Source organism: Carlito syrichta, unplaced genomic scaffold, assembly GCF_000164805.1.
Source record: "Carlito syrichta isolate Samal-C Ts95f unplaced genomic scaffold, Tarsius_syrichta-2.0.1 Scaffold316060, whole genome shotgun sequence".
NCBI classification, from domain to species: domain Eukaryota; kingdom Metazoa; phylum Chordata; class Mammalia; order Primates; family Tarsiidae; genus Carlito; species Carlito syrichta.
Genome location: NW_007260156.1, coordinates 1097084 through 1112107, shown reverse-complemented (window position 1 = coordinate 1112107; position 15024 = coordinate 1097084). Strand labels below are relative to the sequence as shown.

Genomic DNA, 15024 nt, shown 5'->3' with positions numbered 1-15024 from the left:
TCGGGCCTGACCCTGTTTGTTTTTTCTGTTCCCGCCTAATTAATCTCTTCTTCCACCCTGCCTTCCGTTTCTCCTCTGAAATGCATTTTCCTGTGTTTTGAACTCTCTCTTATCTCTCCTTCTCTGTCTCTATCTCTTCTAGCTCCTCCCTGTGATCCCCGGACCAGTCAGTTCTCTTCTCCGGGCCTGTGTTTCCTCGTCTTTAACCTGAGAAGCCCCCCAGAAGGCCAGGACTGGACCCCGCTTGCCTTAGGAAAGGTGCTTAACCCCTCCTAACCTCGCCTGAGCCTTAAAACCGGGAAGGGGATATCCCCTCCCTTGGGGCGTCCGAGTGACCACAGGATACCAGGACAGTGCCCTACGGTGCTGGAGCCCAGGAGCTGGAGCCCAGGAGCGCTGCGGGAAGAGTCCAGAGGCGGTTTGATGAGTCGCAGGTGTCTCAGCCACGACAGATTTCCCTGGAGGGGATAGGCATGGGGGGCAGGACGCCACTTCGTTCAAGCTCCCTGAAGTCCCCTTCCCCCGTGGGTCATGAGTCTGACCTAATCCGCGTTAAGTCCCCCGCCATTCTGCTGAGGCTGGGCTGTGGTCATAAGAGGATTGGAGCATTTGCTAAATTAGTCCTGGTCAGGGGCAGAGAAGACAGCTGGGGGGAGGGGGGCGGGGCAGGTTTCCAGAGACCGGGAGGGACAGAGACATGCAGGAGTGAGACAGAAAGAGGTGAAGAGAGGAGAGGACAAGGCCAAGCACTGAGGCTCATGCCTGTGATCCCAGCACTCTGGAAGGTCAAAGTGGGAGGATCGCTTGAGCCCTGGAGTTCGAGGCCAACCTAGACAACATAGGGAGGCCTCATCTCTACAAAATAACCACAAAATTAGCTGAATGTGGTGGCATGTGCCTGTAGTCCCAGCTACTTGGGAGGCTGAGGCAGGAGGATCACTTGAGCCCAGGAGTTCGAGACCAACTTGGGCAACATAGTGAGACCTTGTCTCTGCAAAAAAATACAAAAATTATCCTGGTGTGGTGGCGTGCGCCTGTAGTCCCAGCTACTCAGGAGGCTGAGGTAGGAGGATTGCCTGAGCCCAGGAGATGGAGACTGGAGGACAGAGTGAGACCCTAACTCAAAAAAAAAAATCACTATTTTTTTTTCTCCCCTAACTTTGCTCTCTTAGTGAAATCCATCCATTTTAAGTGTGGTTTGATGAGTCTGGACAATCACAGAACCATCACCATGCTCAAGAAAGAGAATATGTCTGGCACCACAAATGGGTTCCCTTTTGTCCCTTTGCAGTAAATCGCGTCAGCTACTCCACAGCTTCTGGCAGCCACCATCTGCTCTCTGCCACTTATAATTTTATCTTCTCTAGAATTTCATATACAGAACGGGTGCAATGACTCATGCCTGTCATCCCAGCACTTTGGGAGGCCAAGACTGGAGGAATGCTTGAGTCCAGGAGTTTAAGACAAGCCTGGGTAACATAGTGAGACCTCACCTCTACAAAAAAATACAAAAATTAGCCAGGTGTGGTGGCGTGCACCTGTAGTCTCAACTACCTGGAAGTCTTAGGCAGAAGGATTGCCTGAGCTTAGGAGGTCGAGGCTGCGGTGAGCCATGATCATGCCACTGCACTTCAGCCTGGGCAACAGAGTGAAACCCCAGTTCAAATAATAATAATAATTTTTTTTTTTTTTTGAGTTGGAGTCTCACTCTGTCGCCCAGACTGGAGTGCAGTGGCCGCTCCCGGCCACCGCAGCCTCGACCTGCTGGGCTCCCGCGATCCTTTCGCCTCAGCCTTCCGAGTAGCCAGAATTCCACGCCCGGCTGATTTTTTGATTTATTGTAGAGATGAGGTCTCGCTGCCCAGGCGGGTCTCGAACCCGCGGGCTCAGGCAATTCACTCACCTCAGCCTCCCAAAGGCGCGAGATTACAGGCTGAGCCACCGAGCCCGGCAGACCACATTTTCTTTATCCACTCTTCACATGGATATTTGGATTGTTTCCAACTTTTGGCTGTTGTGTCTAGTTCTATGAATTTGAGGGCAGACGGTTTTCCGTGAGCACTTGCTTTCAGTTCTCCTGGGTATATACAAGGAAGGATTCCTCCCAAAAAACAAAATTATCTTCTGGAGAGTGGGCCCTTGTAGTACAGGCTTCCCCTGCTAGGTAAATGTTCTAGGAACCCATCGGCATCCATGTACCCGCGAGTGTTGTTGTGAGAGTCTGCGTTCTGCTTCAGTGAATTTTGGGGGAGGCAAATTCTTTCAACACGTTTGCCCATTTCATGATGGGTGATTTACGAGCACACCTGCTCTGAATTGTTGACCCAAAACTGCATGATCCCCATGCCCCACCCTCCCTGTTCATCCAATCTCACCCCATGCGGCTTTTTTTGTTTGTTTGTTTCCTGGGATGAAAAAAGTCCTCAAAGCATTTTGCCGATGTGGAAGAGGTGAAATAAAAAACGACAGAAGCACTAAAAGGCATCAACATGGACGAGTTCAAAAACGGTTCTGAGCAGTGGGAAAAGTGTCTCGATAGGTGTATTGCATCAAATGGAGAGGACTTGGAAGGTGACTGAAGTTTAAACGTGTAAGAATAAATACACAATTTTTTACAAATAAAGTATGGGTTTTTTGGGGGGGACTCCCCTCTCATACTTAGGAGTGGAATCATTACCTACCTAGTTCCAGAGCCTTTTCAAAGTCCCATGCTCATTAAACAGTCAGTTTCAGCTGAACGCAGTGGCTCACGCCTGTCCTCCCAGCACTTTGGGAGGCAGAGGCGAGAGGACTGCCTGAGCCCAGGTGTTCGGGACCAACCTGGGCAACTTGATGAGACCTCACAACAAATCAAAAAATTAGTCAGGCATGGTGGCACATGCCTGTGGTACTTGGAAGGCTGAGGTGGAAGGATCACCTGAGCCCAGCAGGTCCTGGCTGCAGTGGCTGTGAGCGTGCTCCTGCACTCCAACCTGGGCAACAGAGTGAGACTCTGACTCAAAACTAAATAAATAAATAAAATAGTTTCAAGCCCCCAACAGTCACTAATCTGAATGTTTCATATAAAGAAGATAATACAATATGCAGCCTTTATGTCTGACTTCCTCCGTGAATGCACTTAATGCCACCGAACCAAGTGCCTTCACATGGAAAAATGAATTAAGAACCATAAAATAAGTCTGGGCATGGAGGCTCACACCTGTAATCCCAGCACTTAGGGAGCCCGAGGAGGGAGGATCACTTGAGCTCAGGAGTTTGAGACCAGCCTGGGCAATACAGTGAGACCTTGTTCTACAATAAGTCAAAGAATAAGCCAGGCTTGGTGGCGTGTGCCTGTAGTCCCACCTACCGCCTGAGCCCATGAGGCCGAGGCTGCGGTGAGCCCTGATTGTGCCGCTGCATTCCAGGCTGGGCGAGAGTGAGCTCCCGACTCAAAGAGAAAAACACAAAAGCAACCCCAAAATGATTCATTTTATGGTATGAGTATTTTACCACAAAATAAATAAATAAACATTTGTCGAGCCTTACCACGTCCTGGGGTTCAGGACCAAGATCTTAGTAGAAACTTCATTCACTCTCTTGAGGTGGGTCTTCTTAGAGGCTTCACGCTTAGGTGGGGAAACTGAGGCTGGGAAAAATCTGTCACCCGTGGTCAGATGACCAGAGGTGATTAAGCCTGTCTTGGCTAGTAGTTCCGCTGGAACCCCTTGGCCCCGTGTTTGACCTCCCTCCAACCTCCAACAAGAATCTTCACCCGGGGCTCAGCAACGGAGAGGCAGAGGCAGAGAATGATGACTTAGAGCTGAAAAAAGAGAAAGTCAGAAGGAAAGAAAGAAAAAGACAAAGACCCAGCAAACAAAACGAAGACCTGGGAGTCTGAGAGACAGCAGGAAGAAGAAGAAAAAGAAGAAAAGATAGATAAAGGGTGAGAGGTGCAGGGGCTCACGCCTAGAATCGCAAGCACTTTGGGAGGCTGAGGCAGGAGGATCTCTTTGAGGCCAAGAGTTCAAGATCAGCCTGGGCAACATAGCAAGACCTCATCTCTACAGAAGCTTAAAAAATTAGCCAGCCGTGGTGGCACGTGCCTATAGTCCCAGCTACTTGGGAGGCTGAGGCAGAAGGATCTCTTGAGCCCAGGATTTTGAGGCTGCAGTAAGCTATAATCGCACCACTGCACTCCAACCCGGGCAACATAGCAAGATCCCATCTCTACCAAAAAAAAAAAAGTTTTTTTTAAAAATTAGCCAGACATGGTGACACATGCTTTTAGTCACAGCTACTCAGGAGGCTGAGGCAGGAAGATCACTTGAGGCCAGAAATTCGAAGCTGCAGTGAACTATGATTATGCCACTGCACTCCAGCCTCTCATCTTTTTTTTTTTTTTTTTTGAGTTGTAGTCTCACTTCGTTGCCCAGGCTGGAGTGCAGTGATATGCTCAAGGCCACCGCAGCCTCGACCTGCTGGCCTCGGGCAATCCTTCCACCTCAGCCTTCCAAGCATCTGGAACTACAGATGCGTGCTACCACACCCGGCTAAATTTTTTTTACTTATCGTAGAGGCAAGGTCTCTCCAAGTTGCCCAGGCTGGTCTCAAACCCATGGGTTCAGGCAATCCTCTCACCTCGGCCTCGCAAAGTCCTGGGATTATAGGCATGAGTCACCACGCCCAGCCCAGTCTCCCATCTTTAAAAAAAGAAGGAGGAGGAGGAGGATCCAGGAGAAGTGGAAGTGACCCCAGCATTTTGTGAGGCCAAGGTGGGAGGATTCCTTGAGCCCAGGAGTTCAAGACCAGCCTGGGCAGCATAGCTAGACCTCCCTCTCCACAAAAAATTAGCTGGACATGGTGTCACGTACAGAAGGTTGGACGCTGTAAGGAAGGGCTTGCCAGGGGCCGGGCGTGGCCCTCAGTGCTGGCCAGAAGTTGGTTCACTCATCCTCACTTCCAGCCACTGAGGCAGGAAGTGTTGTCATCACACCCGGGCCAGGAGGAACACCAGGAAGTCATTCAGGTCACGAAGGGTGGGGCTGGCCGTCTGGCCCTGGAGCCCCGCCCCTTCTTAACTGGCTTTAGGGAGAGAGTGAGGGAAAGATGGTGAAGCATGTGGGTGGGCTCACACCCCCCAGAGTCAGATCGGTTGTTTGGGGCAGTTTCTGCTTCCCCCTGCTCCCTGTCTGCCCCTCCTGGAAAAACACGGAAATCAGAGAATCACCCAGACTGTACATGGGATTCAACATTTTAATCGGTTTCACTCTGTGGGTAGCCAGAGAAGGGGCACGCGGAGGCCAGTGTGTGGGAAAAGGGAGGACAGAGAAGTTGACACGGAACAAGAGAGGTTCCTGGCCTCTTCCTTCTGTCCTCACTGGCCTTGTCACCCTTCCGGGCTTTAGGAACTAGAATGTCTGATATCCCCAGCGCACAGCTGAAGAACCAACGTCCAGGAGGCTGGCCCAGGACCTGGGGGTCCCCTGGTCAGACTCAACTCCTCCCTCAAACTTCAGGTCCCTCAGAAGACCCCAGGATCGGGCCTCTTGAGGTCTTACCCCATCGGCCTGTGACGGAGGCCTCCCAGACGCCATTCCTTCCCACCCTTTCCCAGAGCATTGTGTCCATCCTTCAAGCCCTCCCTGACTCCCACATCAAGCGTTCTTTGAGTTGTTTGCACAAGGCACAGGCTTCCCCGGGGAATGGAGAACTCCCTGAAGCAGGACGGCATTCTTGCCTATGCCTGAGTCGCCAGCCCTCCAGCCCAGAACCCAGAGTCTCTGCAGAAAGAAAAAACTGATGCTGGATTCTGGTCCCAACGTGGGCAGATCCAGGGCACAATGTCATCTCATGCCGTGCCTGTCCCTCCCCTGTGAATTTAGTTTGCATCCCCCAGTCACCCCACCCACGTGTTTATACCTCTGAGCCACTCCTGGGCTTAGTGTCCCAGAGCCCCAGCATGACTCGGGCCCATGAGAGATGAACACGTTGTGTGTGGAATAAAGCATCTTTGTGGGCTCTGGTGACCACAGGATGCCCCTCACAAAATCTAGGCTGTGTGGACCTCTTCTGGTCTGGAGTTGGGAACGTCATCTGATACCTCCCAGCCTCTCTTCACACCGAGCCTTTCTCCTGACCCTGGGGACGCTGGTGCCAGTGTGCACTGGCTGGTAAGCATAGGTTGTGCCAAGTCTTCTCTCAACCCCAAGTTCAGTGACCTCAGGTTGATTGCTTGAAGACAGCCAATGATGGGAGGGTTTACGCCATGGAAACTGCCAAATGTTACCCGAGGACTTTTATTCTTCCCTGGCGAGCTCATTGTTGGGCATCCCCAGCTTGCCACTGCCTTCCTGCCCAACTTTCTCTCACATCTTCCCTTGTGAAACCCACTGAGGAAGGACTCGGATCCTGCCTCCCTGTGCAAAAATGAAGAAAGTGTTCAGAATGAGGAAGCAGGGGCCAAATGCCAAGCTTGTAAGAGTGTCAAAATACCTGACTCCTGGCCAGGCCTGGTGGCTCACGCCTGTCATCCCAGTACTTTGGGAGGCCTCAGTGAGAGGATTGCCTGAGCCTGCGGGTTCAAGACCAGCCTGGGCAACTTGGCGAGACCTCATCTCTACACTAAATCTAAAAAACTAGCCGGGCTTGGTGGCGTGCATCTGTGGTTTCTGCTACTCTGGAGGCTGAGGCAGGAAGATCACCTGAGCCCATAAGGTCGAGGCTGCAGTGGCCGTGAGCATGCCACTGCGCTCCAGCCTGGGCGACAGAGGGAGACTCCTACTCAAAAAATATATATATATATCTATACCCAACTCCTTCTTCAAATTCTCACAATGCTTGCCTGTGTCGCTGTAGGTAAAAGTGAATTTCAAGAAGAAATGGTGCAGCCCAGGAAAATGTCCACAGGCCAAGCTCTGTTTTCCAATTCCACAATCAAAACAGAAAACAAAAGTCCTAAAAGAGGGAATGTACGTTTGGAATGTGGCACTGCCTCCAAATCTCTTTCCCTCTCCTCGTCTCTTGTTTATTTACAAATGGGAAATGTGTCCATCTGCCTCTTCTCTTTGAAATATCCACTACTACAAGTGGTGCACCCCAGGCAACCAGTCCAATGTCACCAATGTTTGGGTGAAACTCACCTTTAGAAAATTCTAAATCAATGGTCGAGTATGGTAGCTCACGCCTGTAATCCCAGCATTTTGGGAGGCTGAGGCAGGAGGATCACTTGAGCCCAGGAGTTTAAGACCAGCCTGGGAAATACAGTAAGACCCCATCTCTACAAAAATCAAAAAATTAGCCGGGCATGGTGGTGCACAACTGCAGTCCCAGCTACTCTGGAGGCTGAGGTGAAAGGATCACCTGAGCCCAGGAGGTCAAGGCTGTGGTGAGCCGTGATCATCCCACTGCACTCCAGCCTGGATGACAGAGTAAGACCCTGACAAAAAAAGAAAAAGAAAAAAGAAAAGGAAAGAAAGAAGAAGAAAATCTTAAATCAAGAGAAAAACAGAGTAGAAACAGGCAATTTGTCTTCCATTTTTCTACCAAAATACACCCATTCCCAACATGCTAATGAGTGAGTGAATGAGAAAATTTCTTTAAAAAGGAACTAAGAAGAAAAAAATACATATATGCATATAGATACATATATATATCAGCCCCTAAACCTACCTACCATGTAAGCCTGACATTTGTGAAGTCTGCAAGATTTCCAAATGAATTTTTTTATGTGACTGCATAATTGGCCTAAGGTTTCCTAACAGTGCTTCTTAAAGTCTGTCTTTGGAGTTTCTAAAAAGATCTGCTAGGCATGGTGGCTCCTGCCTATAATCCCAGCACTTTAGGAAGCTGAGACAGGAGGATTGCTTGAGGCTAGGAGTTCAAGACCAGACTGGGCAACATAGTGAAACCTGGTTTCTAGAAAGAGAGAAAGAAAGAGAGAGAGAACAAAATAAAGAGAGAATAAAAGAAAGAAAGAAAAAGACCCCTAACCATATGCTAGTGAATGTAAGAATCCAGCCTCCCTGCCTGTTAGTCCGAGGGCATGAACATGACCCCAAATCGACTGCAAGGTTGGTTTGATCTCTTCTTGGAACAAGTTCTAAAGTCTGGAGCGTGTGGTCTAATCCACCAGTCACGATCTTGCAAGACAGTGTTTGGGTTGAGAGAACTTAAGACCTGTGAGCATCCCAGGAGCATCCCTTCCCCCTGAGGAAGGAAGGGGTGCTCTGTGCTGATACCAATGAGGAGGATTGCTTCAGAGGATCGCCGGTTCCCATTGCTTTCTCAGGGGTGCAATCCCATTAGCTAAGCTGCAGGGAAGCAGATTTAGACAAGAGAGGGTCCTGAGGCCGCTGGACAGTGATGGAGAGAGCATATTCTACAAGATCTGAAACTTCCAGGCACTCTGATCCTTGTAGTCCAGAGGATCCATGGGGTTGTAGGTGAATTTCCAGGTGCCCGTGGGGTCCTTGAACTCCAAGCTGTCCACAGGGCTGTAGGCGCTGTAGCTCTGGCCTGACAGGGAGGTGGGGGACTGGGCCAGGGAGGGGCCCACAGATGGGCCAGAGAGGGGGCTGAGGGCCGGGCCCCCCAGCTGGGGCACCATGGGAGAGAGGTAGGGGTCCAGGCCACTGAAATAGGAGCTCGGTGACCCGTAGGCTGAGGGGGAGGAGCAGAAAGCCGAGGCTGGGGCGTAGGTCATGGCATAGGGGGCTGAGGTCAGAGAAGGCCCTGAGGCCACCAGCCCAGCCCGCTGGGCCTCAGGCAGGGGAGACTCTGAGGCTGGACTCCAAATGGACACAGTGGCCACTGCCGTGGTGGGGGAGCCCGAAGGGCCGGGCAGAGGGGGGCTGTAGGAATCTGAGATGCCCAGAGGGTCTGGACAGACATCCGTGGAGGGTCTTGGAGATGTGCCCGCCTTCCTCTTTGCAGGGCGAGCCTTGGCCTGTCCTCCTGGGGGCTGCTGTTGCTGCTTCTGCTGCTGCCGCTGCTGCCTGCATTTAGCCCTGCGGTTCTTGAACCAAACCTGGGGAGTGAGAGGGAAATTGGAGTAGACAAGGAGGGAAGAGGCCAGGAGAACCCTCAGGGCGCCCAGGGTGGCAATCCATGCATCCATCCATCTATCCATCCATCCACCCATCCATCCATCCATCCATTCACCCATCCATCCATCCATCTATCCAACCATCCATCCATCCATTCATTCATCCATCTGTCCATTCACCCATCCATCCATCCATTCATCCATCCAACCATCCAGCCATCTGTCCAGCCATCCATCCATCTATCCATCATCTATCAATCCATCCAACCATCTGTCCATCCGTCCATCCATCCATCCATCCGTCTATCCATCCATCCATTCAACCATCCATCTCTACACCCATCCATCTATTCATCCATCCAACCATCCAGTCATCCGTCCATCCAACCATCCATCTATCCATCCATACATCTATCTGTCCACGCATCTATCCATCCATCCAACCATATCTGCATTCATACATACATACTTACATCCATGCATACACTCATCCATCCAATCATACATTCATACATACACTCATATATACATAAATACTTTCATCCTTCTATCCAATCATGCATGCACACATACATACAAGCATGCATATGTACATGAATCATATATCATGCATACATATATCAATCCAATTATACATGCATACAATCAAACAAACACACATATATACATTTATTCATCTGATTATACATGCAGTCATACCTCCATAAATTCATCCATCCCAGCCGGGCTCGGTGGCTCAGCCTATAATCCCGCGCTTTGGGAGGCTGAGGTGAGTGAATTGCCTGAGCCCGCGGGTTCGAGATGCACCTGGGCAACTTGGCGAGACCTCATCTCTACAATAAATCAAAACAATTAGCCGGGCGTGGTTGTTGCGTGCCTGTAATTTCAGCTACTTGGAAGGCTGAGGCGGAAGGATTGCCGGAGCCCAGCAGGTCGAGGCTGCGGTGGCCGGGAGCGGCCACTGCACTCCAGTCTGGGAGACTGAGTGAGACTCCAACTCAAAAAATAAAAAAATAAAAAATAAATAAATTCACCCATCCATCTGATCATAGATACATACAATTATACATACATCAGACACAATGCATTCATCCATTTAATCATACATGTATACATACAAGTATGTATTACATACATATAATCATACAAACACACATATTTCATGTCATCAGCCAATCATATACACATATATACATATATGCATAAATACATTCATCTATACAACCATACATATATGTGCATACATCATGCATGTATTCATCCATCCATCCATCTAATCATATGTGCATGCAGTCATGCAAACACACCCATCTACATGTATCCATCCAATCATATGTCCACCACATACATTCATCCATCCATCCAATCAGTCAATGCACATGCTCTAACCATCTACTACTTTGGGGATAGGTCAGTGGAGCTGACGTTCTAGTTGGGAGAGGCAAGTGACAAACAAACAGCAAACAAATGAGTCATCTAGTGTCTTAGAAGGTGATAAATGCTATGAGGGAAGCAGGTGACCAGGGCAGGAGGAGTAGTGAAGATGGAGTATGGGAAAGGATTGCTAATTTTCTTTTCTTTTTTTTTTGAGTTGGATTCTCACTCTGTCGGCCAGACTGGAGTGCAGTGGCCGCTCCCGGCCACCGCAGCCTCTACCTGCTGGGCTCCGGCGATCCTTCTACCTCAACCTTCCAAGTAGCTGGAACGACAGGCGCGCGCTACCACGCCCAGCTAATTTTTGGTTTATTGTAGAGATGAGGTCTCGTCAAGTTGCTCAAGTAAGTCTCAAACCCGCGGGCTCAGGTAATCCACTCACCTCGGCCTCCCAAAGCACGGGATTACAGGCTGAGCCACCAAGCCCGGCTAATTTTCTTTTTTTAGATGGCATCTCACTCTGTCACCCACACTGGAGTGCAGTGGCACGCTCCCGGCCACCGCAGCCTCAACCTGCTGGGCTCTGGCGACTTCCACTTCAGCCTTCCGAGTAGCTAGAACCACAGGTGCATGCCACCACATCTGGCTAATTTTTTGATTTATTGTAGAGATGAGGTCTCACCAAGTTTCCCAGGCTGACCTTGAGCTGCTGGACTCAAGCAGTCCTCTCACCTCGGCCTCCCAAAGTGAGCCAACACACCCGGCCTAGGATTGCTATTTTAAATGCTATGGTCAGTGATTGACAAGGGGTCTTGATTGATGGATAAGCAAAGACCCAAGCAAGGTGATGGGGCCATGTGACTATCATGGAAAATAAGCATTCCTGGTAGAGGAAGTCGTGCAAAGGTCCTGAGACAGGGGTGTGCCTGGCATGGCACATTGAAAGCCAGTATGGCTGGAGCAGAGTGGAAGGATGACAGGTGACAGAGGTCAGTGGAATGATGGCAGGAAGGATCATCAGTCCCCTTTATAACTCAGGTTGTCACTCTGTGACCTTGCAGAAGGCCCACGGAAGGTCACGGGGAGGGTCAGGAGGGACCCAGGGAGCAGCCACCCCACCTGAACCCTGGACTCGGGCAGATTGATCTTCAGAGCCACCTCCTCGCGGGCGTACACATCCGGGTACTGGGTCTTGGCAAACAGGGCCTCCAGCTCCTCCAGCTGGCTCCGGGTGAAGGTGGTTCGCTCTCGCCGCTGCTTCCTAGGGGCGCCTGGGTTGAGGGGAATAGAAAGTGGAGTATCCGTGATCCAGTCTGCCTCTGTGAGGCCCTGAGGTTTTCGGTGGCCATTGGCCTAAATTAGAGGTGGAACAGACACCCCTGCCTCCTATACTTTGCTGTGTGCCTGTTACTTTGTCCTTGTGTCTCCCTTGGGGGGGAACTGGCTTCACCCCTGCAGGAAGGTGTGTGAGTAGCTGCCCTCCCCAAATTTCCTCATGTGCCGTTTAAGACATAGTCAGTGAAAGCAGGATGTGGCTGACAGTCAATCTTTTTTTTTGAGTCGGGGTTTCACTCTGTCACCTAGGCTGGTGGGCAGTGGCATGCTCATGGCCATCGCAGCCTTGACCTAGCGGGCTCAGGTGATCCTTCCACCTCGGCCTCCTGAATAGCTGGAACTACAGGCACACACCACCATGCCTGGTTAATTTTTTGATTTATTGTAGAGATGAGGTCTCACCAAGTTGCCCAGGCTGGTCTCGAATTCCTGGGCTCAGGCAATCCTCTCGCCTCCGCCCTCCAAAGTGCTGAGATTACAGGCATGAGCCACCATACTCGGTGACATTCAACCATTTCTAGCCTATAAAAGTGGCAAGTCCAGGTAGTTCAATTTAGCGAGAAAAAAAAAAAACAACAGCTAAAAAGTAATGCCATGTTCCTTTCTCTTAGAGCAAGTTTTAGCGGGGTGTGATGGCTCACGCCTGTAATCTCAGCACTTTGGGAGACTGAGATAGAAGGATCACTTGAGGCCAAGAGTTGGAGACTAGCCTGGGCAACAAAGTGAGACTCCATCTCTACCCCCGCAAAAAAAGAAGAAGAAGAAGAAGAAGAAAAGAAAAAGAAAGAAAGAAAGCTTTGCTAGCTGAGCTAGCTGGGCGCAGTGGTTCACGCCTATAGTCCCAGCTACTCAGAAGACTGAGATGGGAGGATCACTTGAGCCTAAGAGTTCAAGGTTATAGTGAGCCACGATTGTCCCATGGCACTCCAGCCTGGGTGACAGCAAAATCCCATCTCTAAAAATAAATGAGTACATAAATAATAATGAAAACACCCCCCGGCTCCCCTTCCAGATTACGTCCCCCTTCCTCTCCGCGATGGGAGCCACTATCCTAAGTTTTAGGAATCACCATGTGTCTTCCCACATCCCTCAGTGACATGCAATCAGGTTTTGCATTTTCAGATGGACACAAAGGGCTTGTGTGTGGCCGCGTTGTCCCTCCCAGAAGTGCCTTCTTCCTGAGGGCCAGGGACCCCAGAGGTCCCCCAAGAGAAGGAGCCAGCCTGGGGTGGCAAAAAGGGACAGTACTCACTTGGGTAGGGCACAGCCGGGTGCATCAAATCCACACTGGGGCCACTCAGGGCCAAGGCGTTGACAGAATAGTGGGGCCCCGGATTCATATACGCCATCATGATCTCCGGGAACGCTGGGGCCCAGGTCAGGGGGCCTGCAAGAGAAGATGCAGAGGTGCGCAAATATTCATGAGTTACTCACCATGTGGTGACATGTGGGCTGAAAGTGCAAATCTTGACTCTCTCTCCCTAGGGATGTGACCTTGGCTCTTTATTTCACCTCTCTGTGCCTCAGTTTCCTCACCTGTAAAATGGCCCTCTGCTTGAGATTGTCAGAGCTTCCTTGAGGCTCTGTAGAGCAGAGAGCTGATGTCGTAATAATAAGCCTCATAGATGGAAGCTCTTACTTCTTCTCTGTCCTTAAAAAAAAAAAAATCTGATCCTAGCCGGACGCGGAGTCTCATACCTGTCATCCCAGCACTTTGGGAGGCCAAGGTGGAAGAATCGCTTGAGCCCAGGAGTTGGAGACCAGCCTGGGCAACATAGGGAGATCTCGTCTCTACAAAAAATTAGCCAGGCATGGTGGTGTGCACCTGTAGCCCCAGCTACTCGGGGGAGGCTAAAGTGGGAGGATTGCCTGAGCCCAGGAGTTAAAAGCTGAGGTGAGCCGTGATCATGTCACTGCACTCGAGCCTGGGCAACAGAGTGAGACCCTGACTCAGAAATAAAGTCTGTTGGGCTCAGTGGCTCAGCCTGTAATCCCGCGCCTTTGGGAGGCTGAGGTGAGTGGATTGCCTGAGCCCACGGGTTCAGGACCCGCCTGGGCAGCAAGACCTCATCACTACAATAAATTTTAAAAAATCAGCCAGGCGTGGTAGCGCATGCCTGTAGTTCCAGCTACTTGGAAGGCTGGGGCGGAAGGATTGCCGGAGCCCAGCAGGTCAAACTGCAGTGGCCGGGAGCAGTCACTGCACTCCAGTCTGGGCAACAGAGTGAGACTCCAACTAAAAAAAAAAAAATCTGATCCTGACACACTCCCTTACCCAGAACCTATTCTTTCTGTGACCACAGAAACATATGTTCAGCCTCACACATAACCTGGGAAAGTAGGCTGACCAGTTGTCCCTGCTTGCATGGGACGAAAATTAGGGTGGTGGGGTTGGGGACATAGGACTTTCAGTGCTAAGCCAGATGGTCCCAGACAAACTGGGATAGATGTTCACCCTAAAGGAGAGTGATATTAACATAATAGTGAGTGACCAGGTGGCTCACGCATGTAATCCCAGCACTTTGGGAGGCCAAGGCAGGAGGATCACTTGAGGCCAGGAGTTCAAGACCAGCCTGGACAACATAGCAAAAACTCATCTCTACAAACAAAGTTTTTTTTTTTTTTTTCGTCGCCCAGACTGGAGTGCAATGGCCAGTCCCGGCCACCACAGGTTCGACCTGCTGGGCTCCAGCGATCCTTCTGCCTCAGCCTTCCGAGTGGCCGGAATTACAGGCGCGTGCTACCATGCCTGGCTAATTTTTTTTACTTATTGTAGAGATGAGGTCTCACCTGCCCAGGCAGGTCTCGAACCTGCGGGCCCAGGCAATTCACTCACCTCAGCCTCCCAAGGCACGGGATTACAGGCTGAGCCACTGAGCCCGGCTAAAAAAAAGAAAGTTTAAAAAATTAGCTGTGTGTGGTGGCGCACTCCTGTAGTCCCAGCTACTTGGAGGCTGAGGTGGAAGGATCGCCTGAACCCAGGAGGTCAAGGCTGTGGTGAGCCGTGATCGTGCCACTATGCTCCAGCCTGGGCGACAAAGGGAGACCCCGACTCAAAATAAAACGAAAAATAAAAATAAAATGACAGTGAGTAATGATCTTCCACGATCATTTCTGACCTATCAGATTGGCAAAGACTAAAGAGACAGATAACGCCCAGCATCGGCCACTGTGTGGAAAAAACAGGCACTCAAGAAGCAGGTCAGTAGTGGTGCAGATCAAAACAAACAGATCAACCGAGCTCGGTGGCTCAGCCTGTAATCCTGCGCCTTTGGGAGGCTGAGGTGAGT

General features: G+C 50.6%; 1 protein-coding gene across 1 annotated transcript in view; it reads right to left on the bottom strand.

Annotated features, from left to right (window-relative positions):
* Positions 1-8105: 8105 nt before the first annotated feature.
* CRX (cone-rod homeobox) overlaps positions 8106-15024 on the bottom strand; it is a 19259-nt gene continuing 12340 nt past the window's right edge. The window contains exons 2-4 of the mRNA XM_008073763.1: positions 12987-13121; positions 11519-11670; positions 8106-9007 (exon numbers count right to left, since the gene is read on the bottom strand). Coding sequence (XP_008071954.1) covers positions 8360-9007; positions 11519-11670; positions 12987-13121 — 935 coding nt within the window. The 3' untranslated portion in view covers positions 8106-8359. The remainder of the gene's footprint in view (positions 9008-11518; positions 11671-12986; positions 13122-15024) is intronic.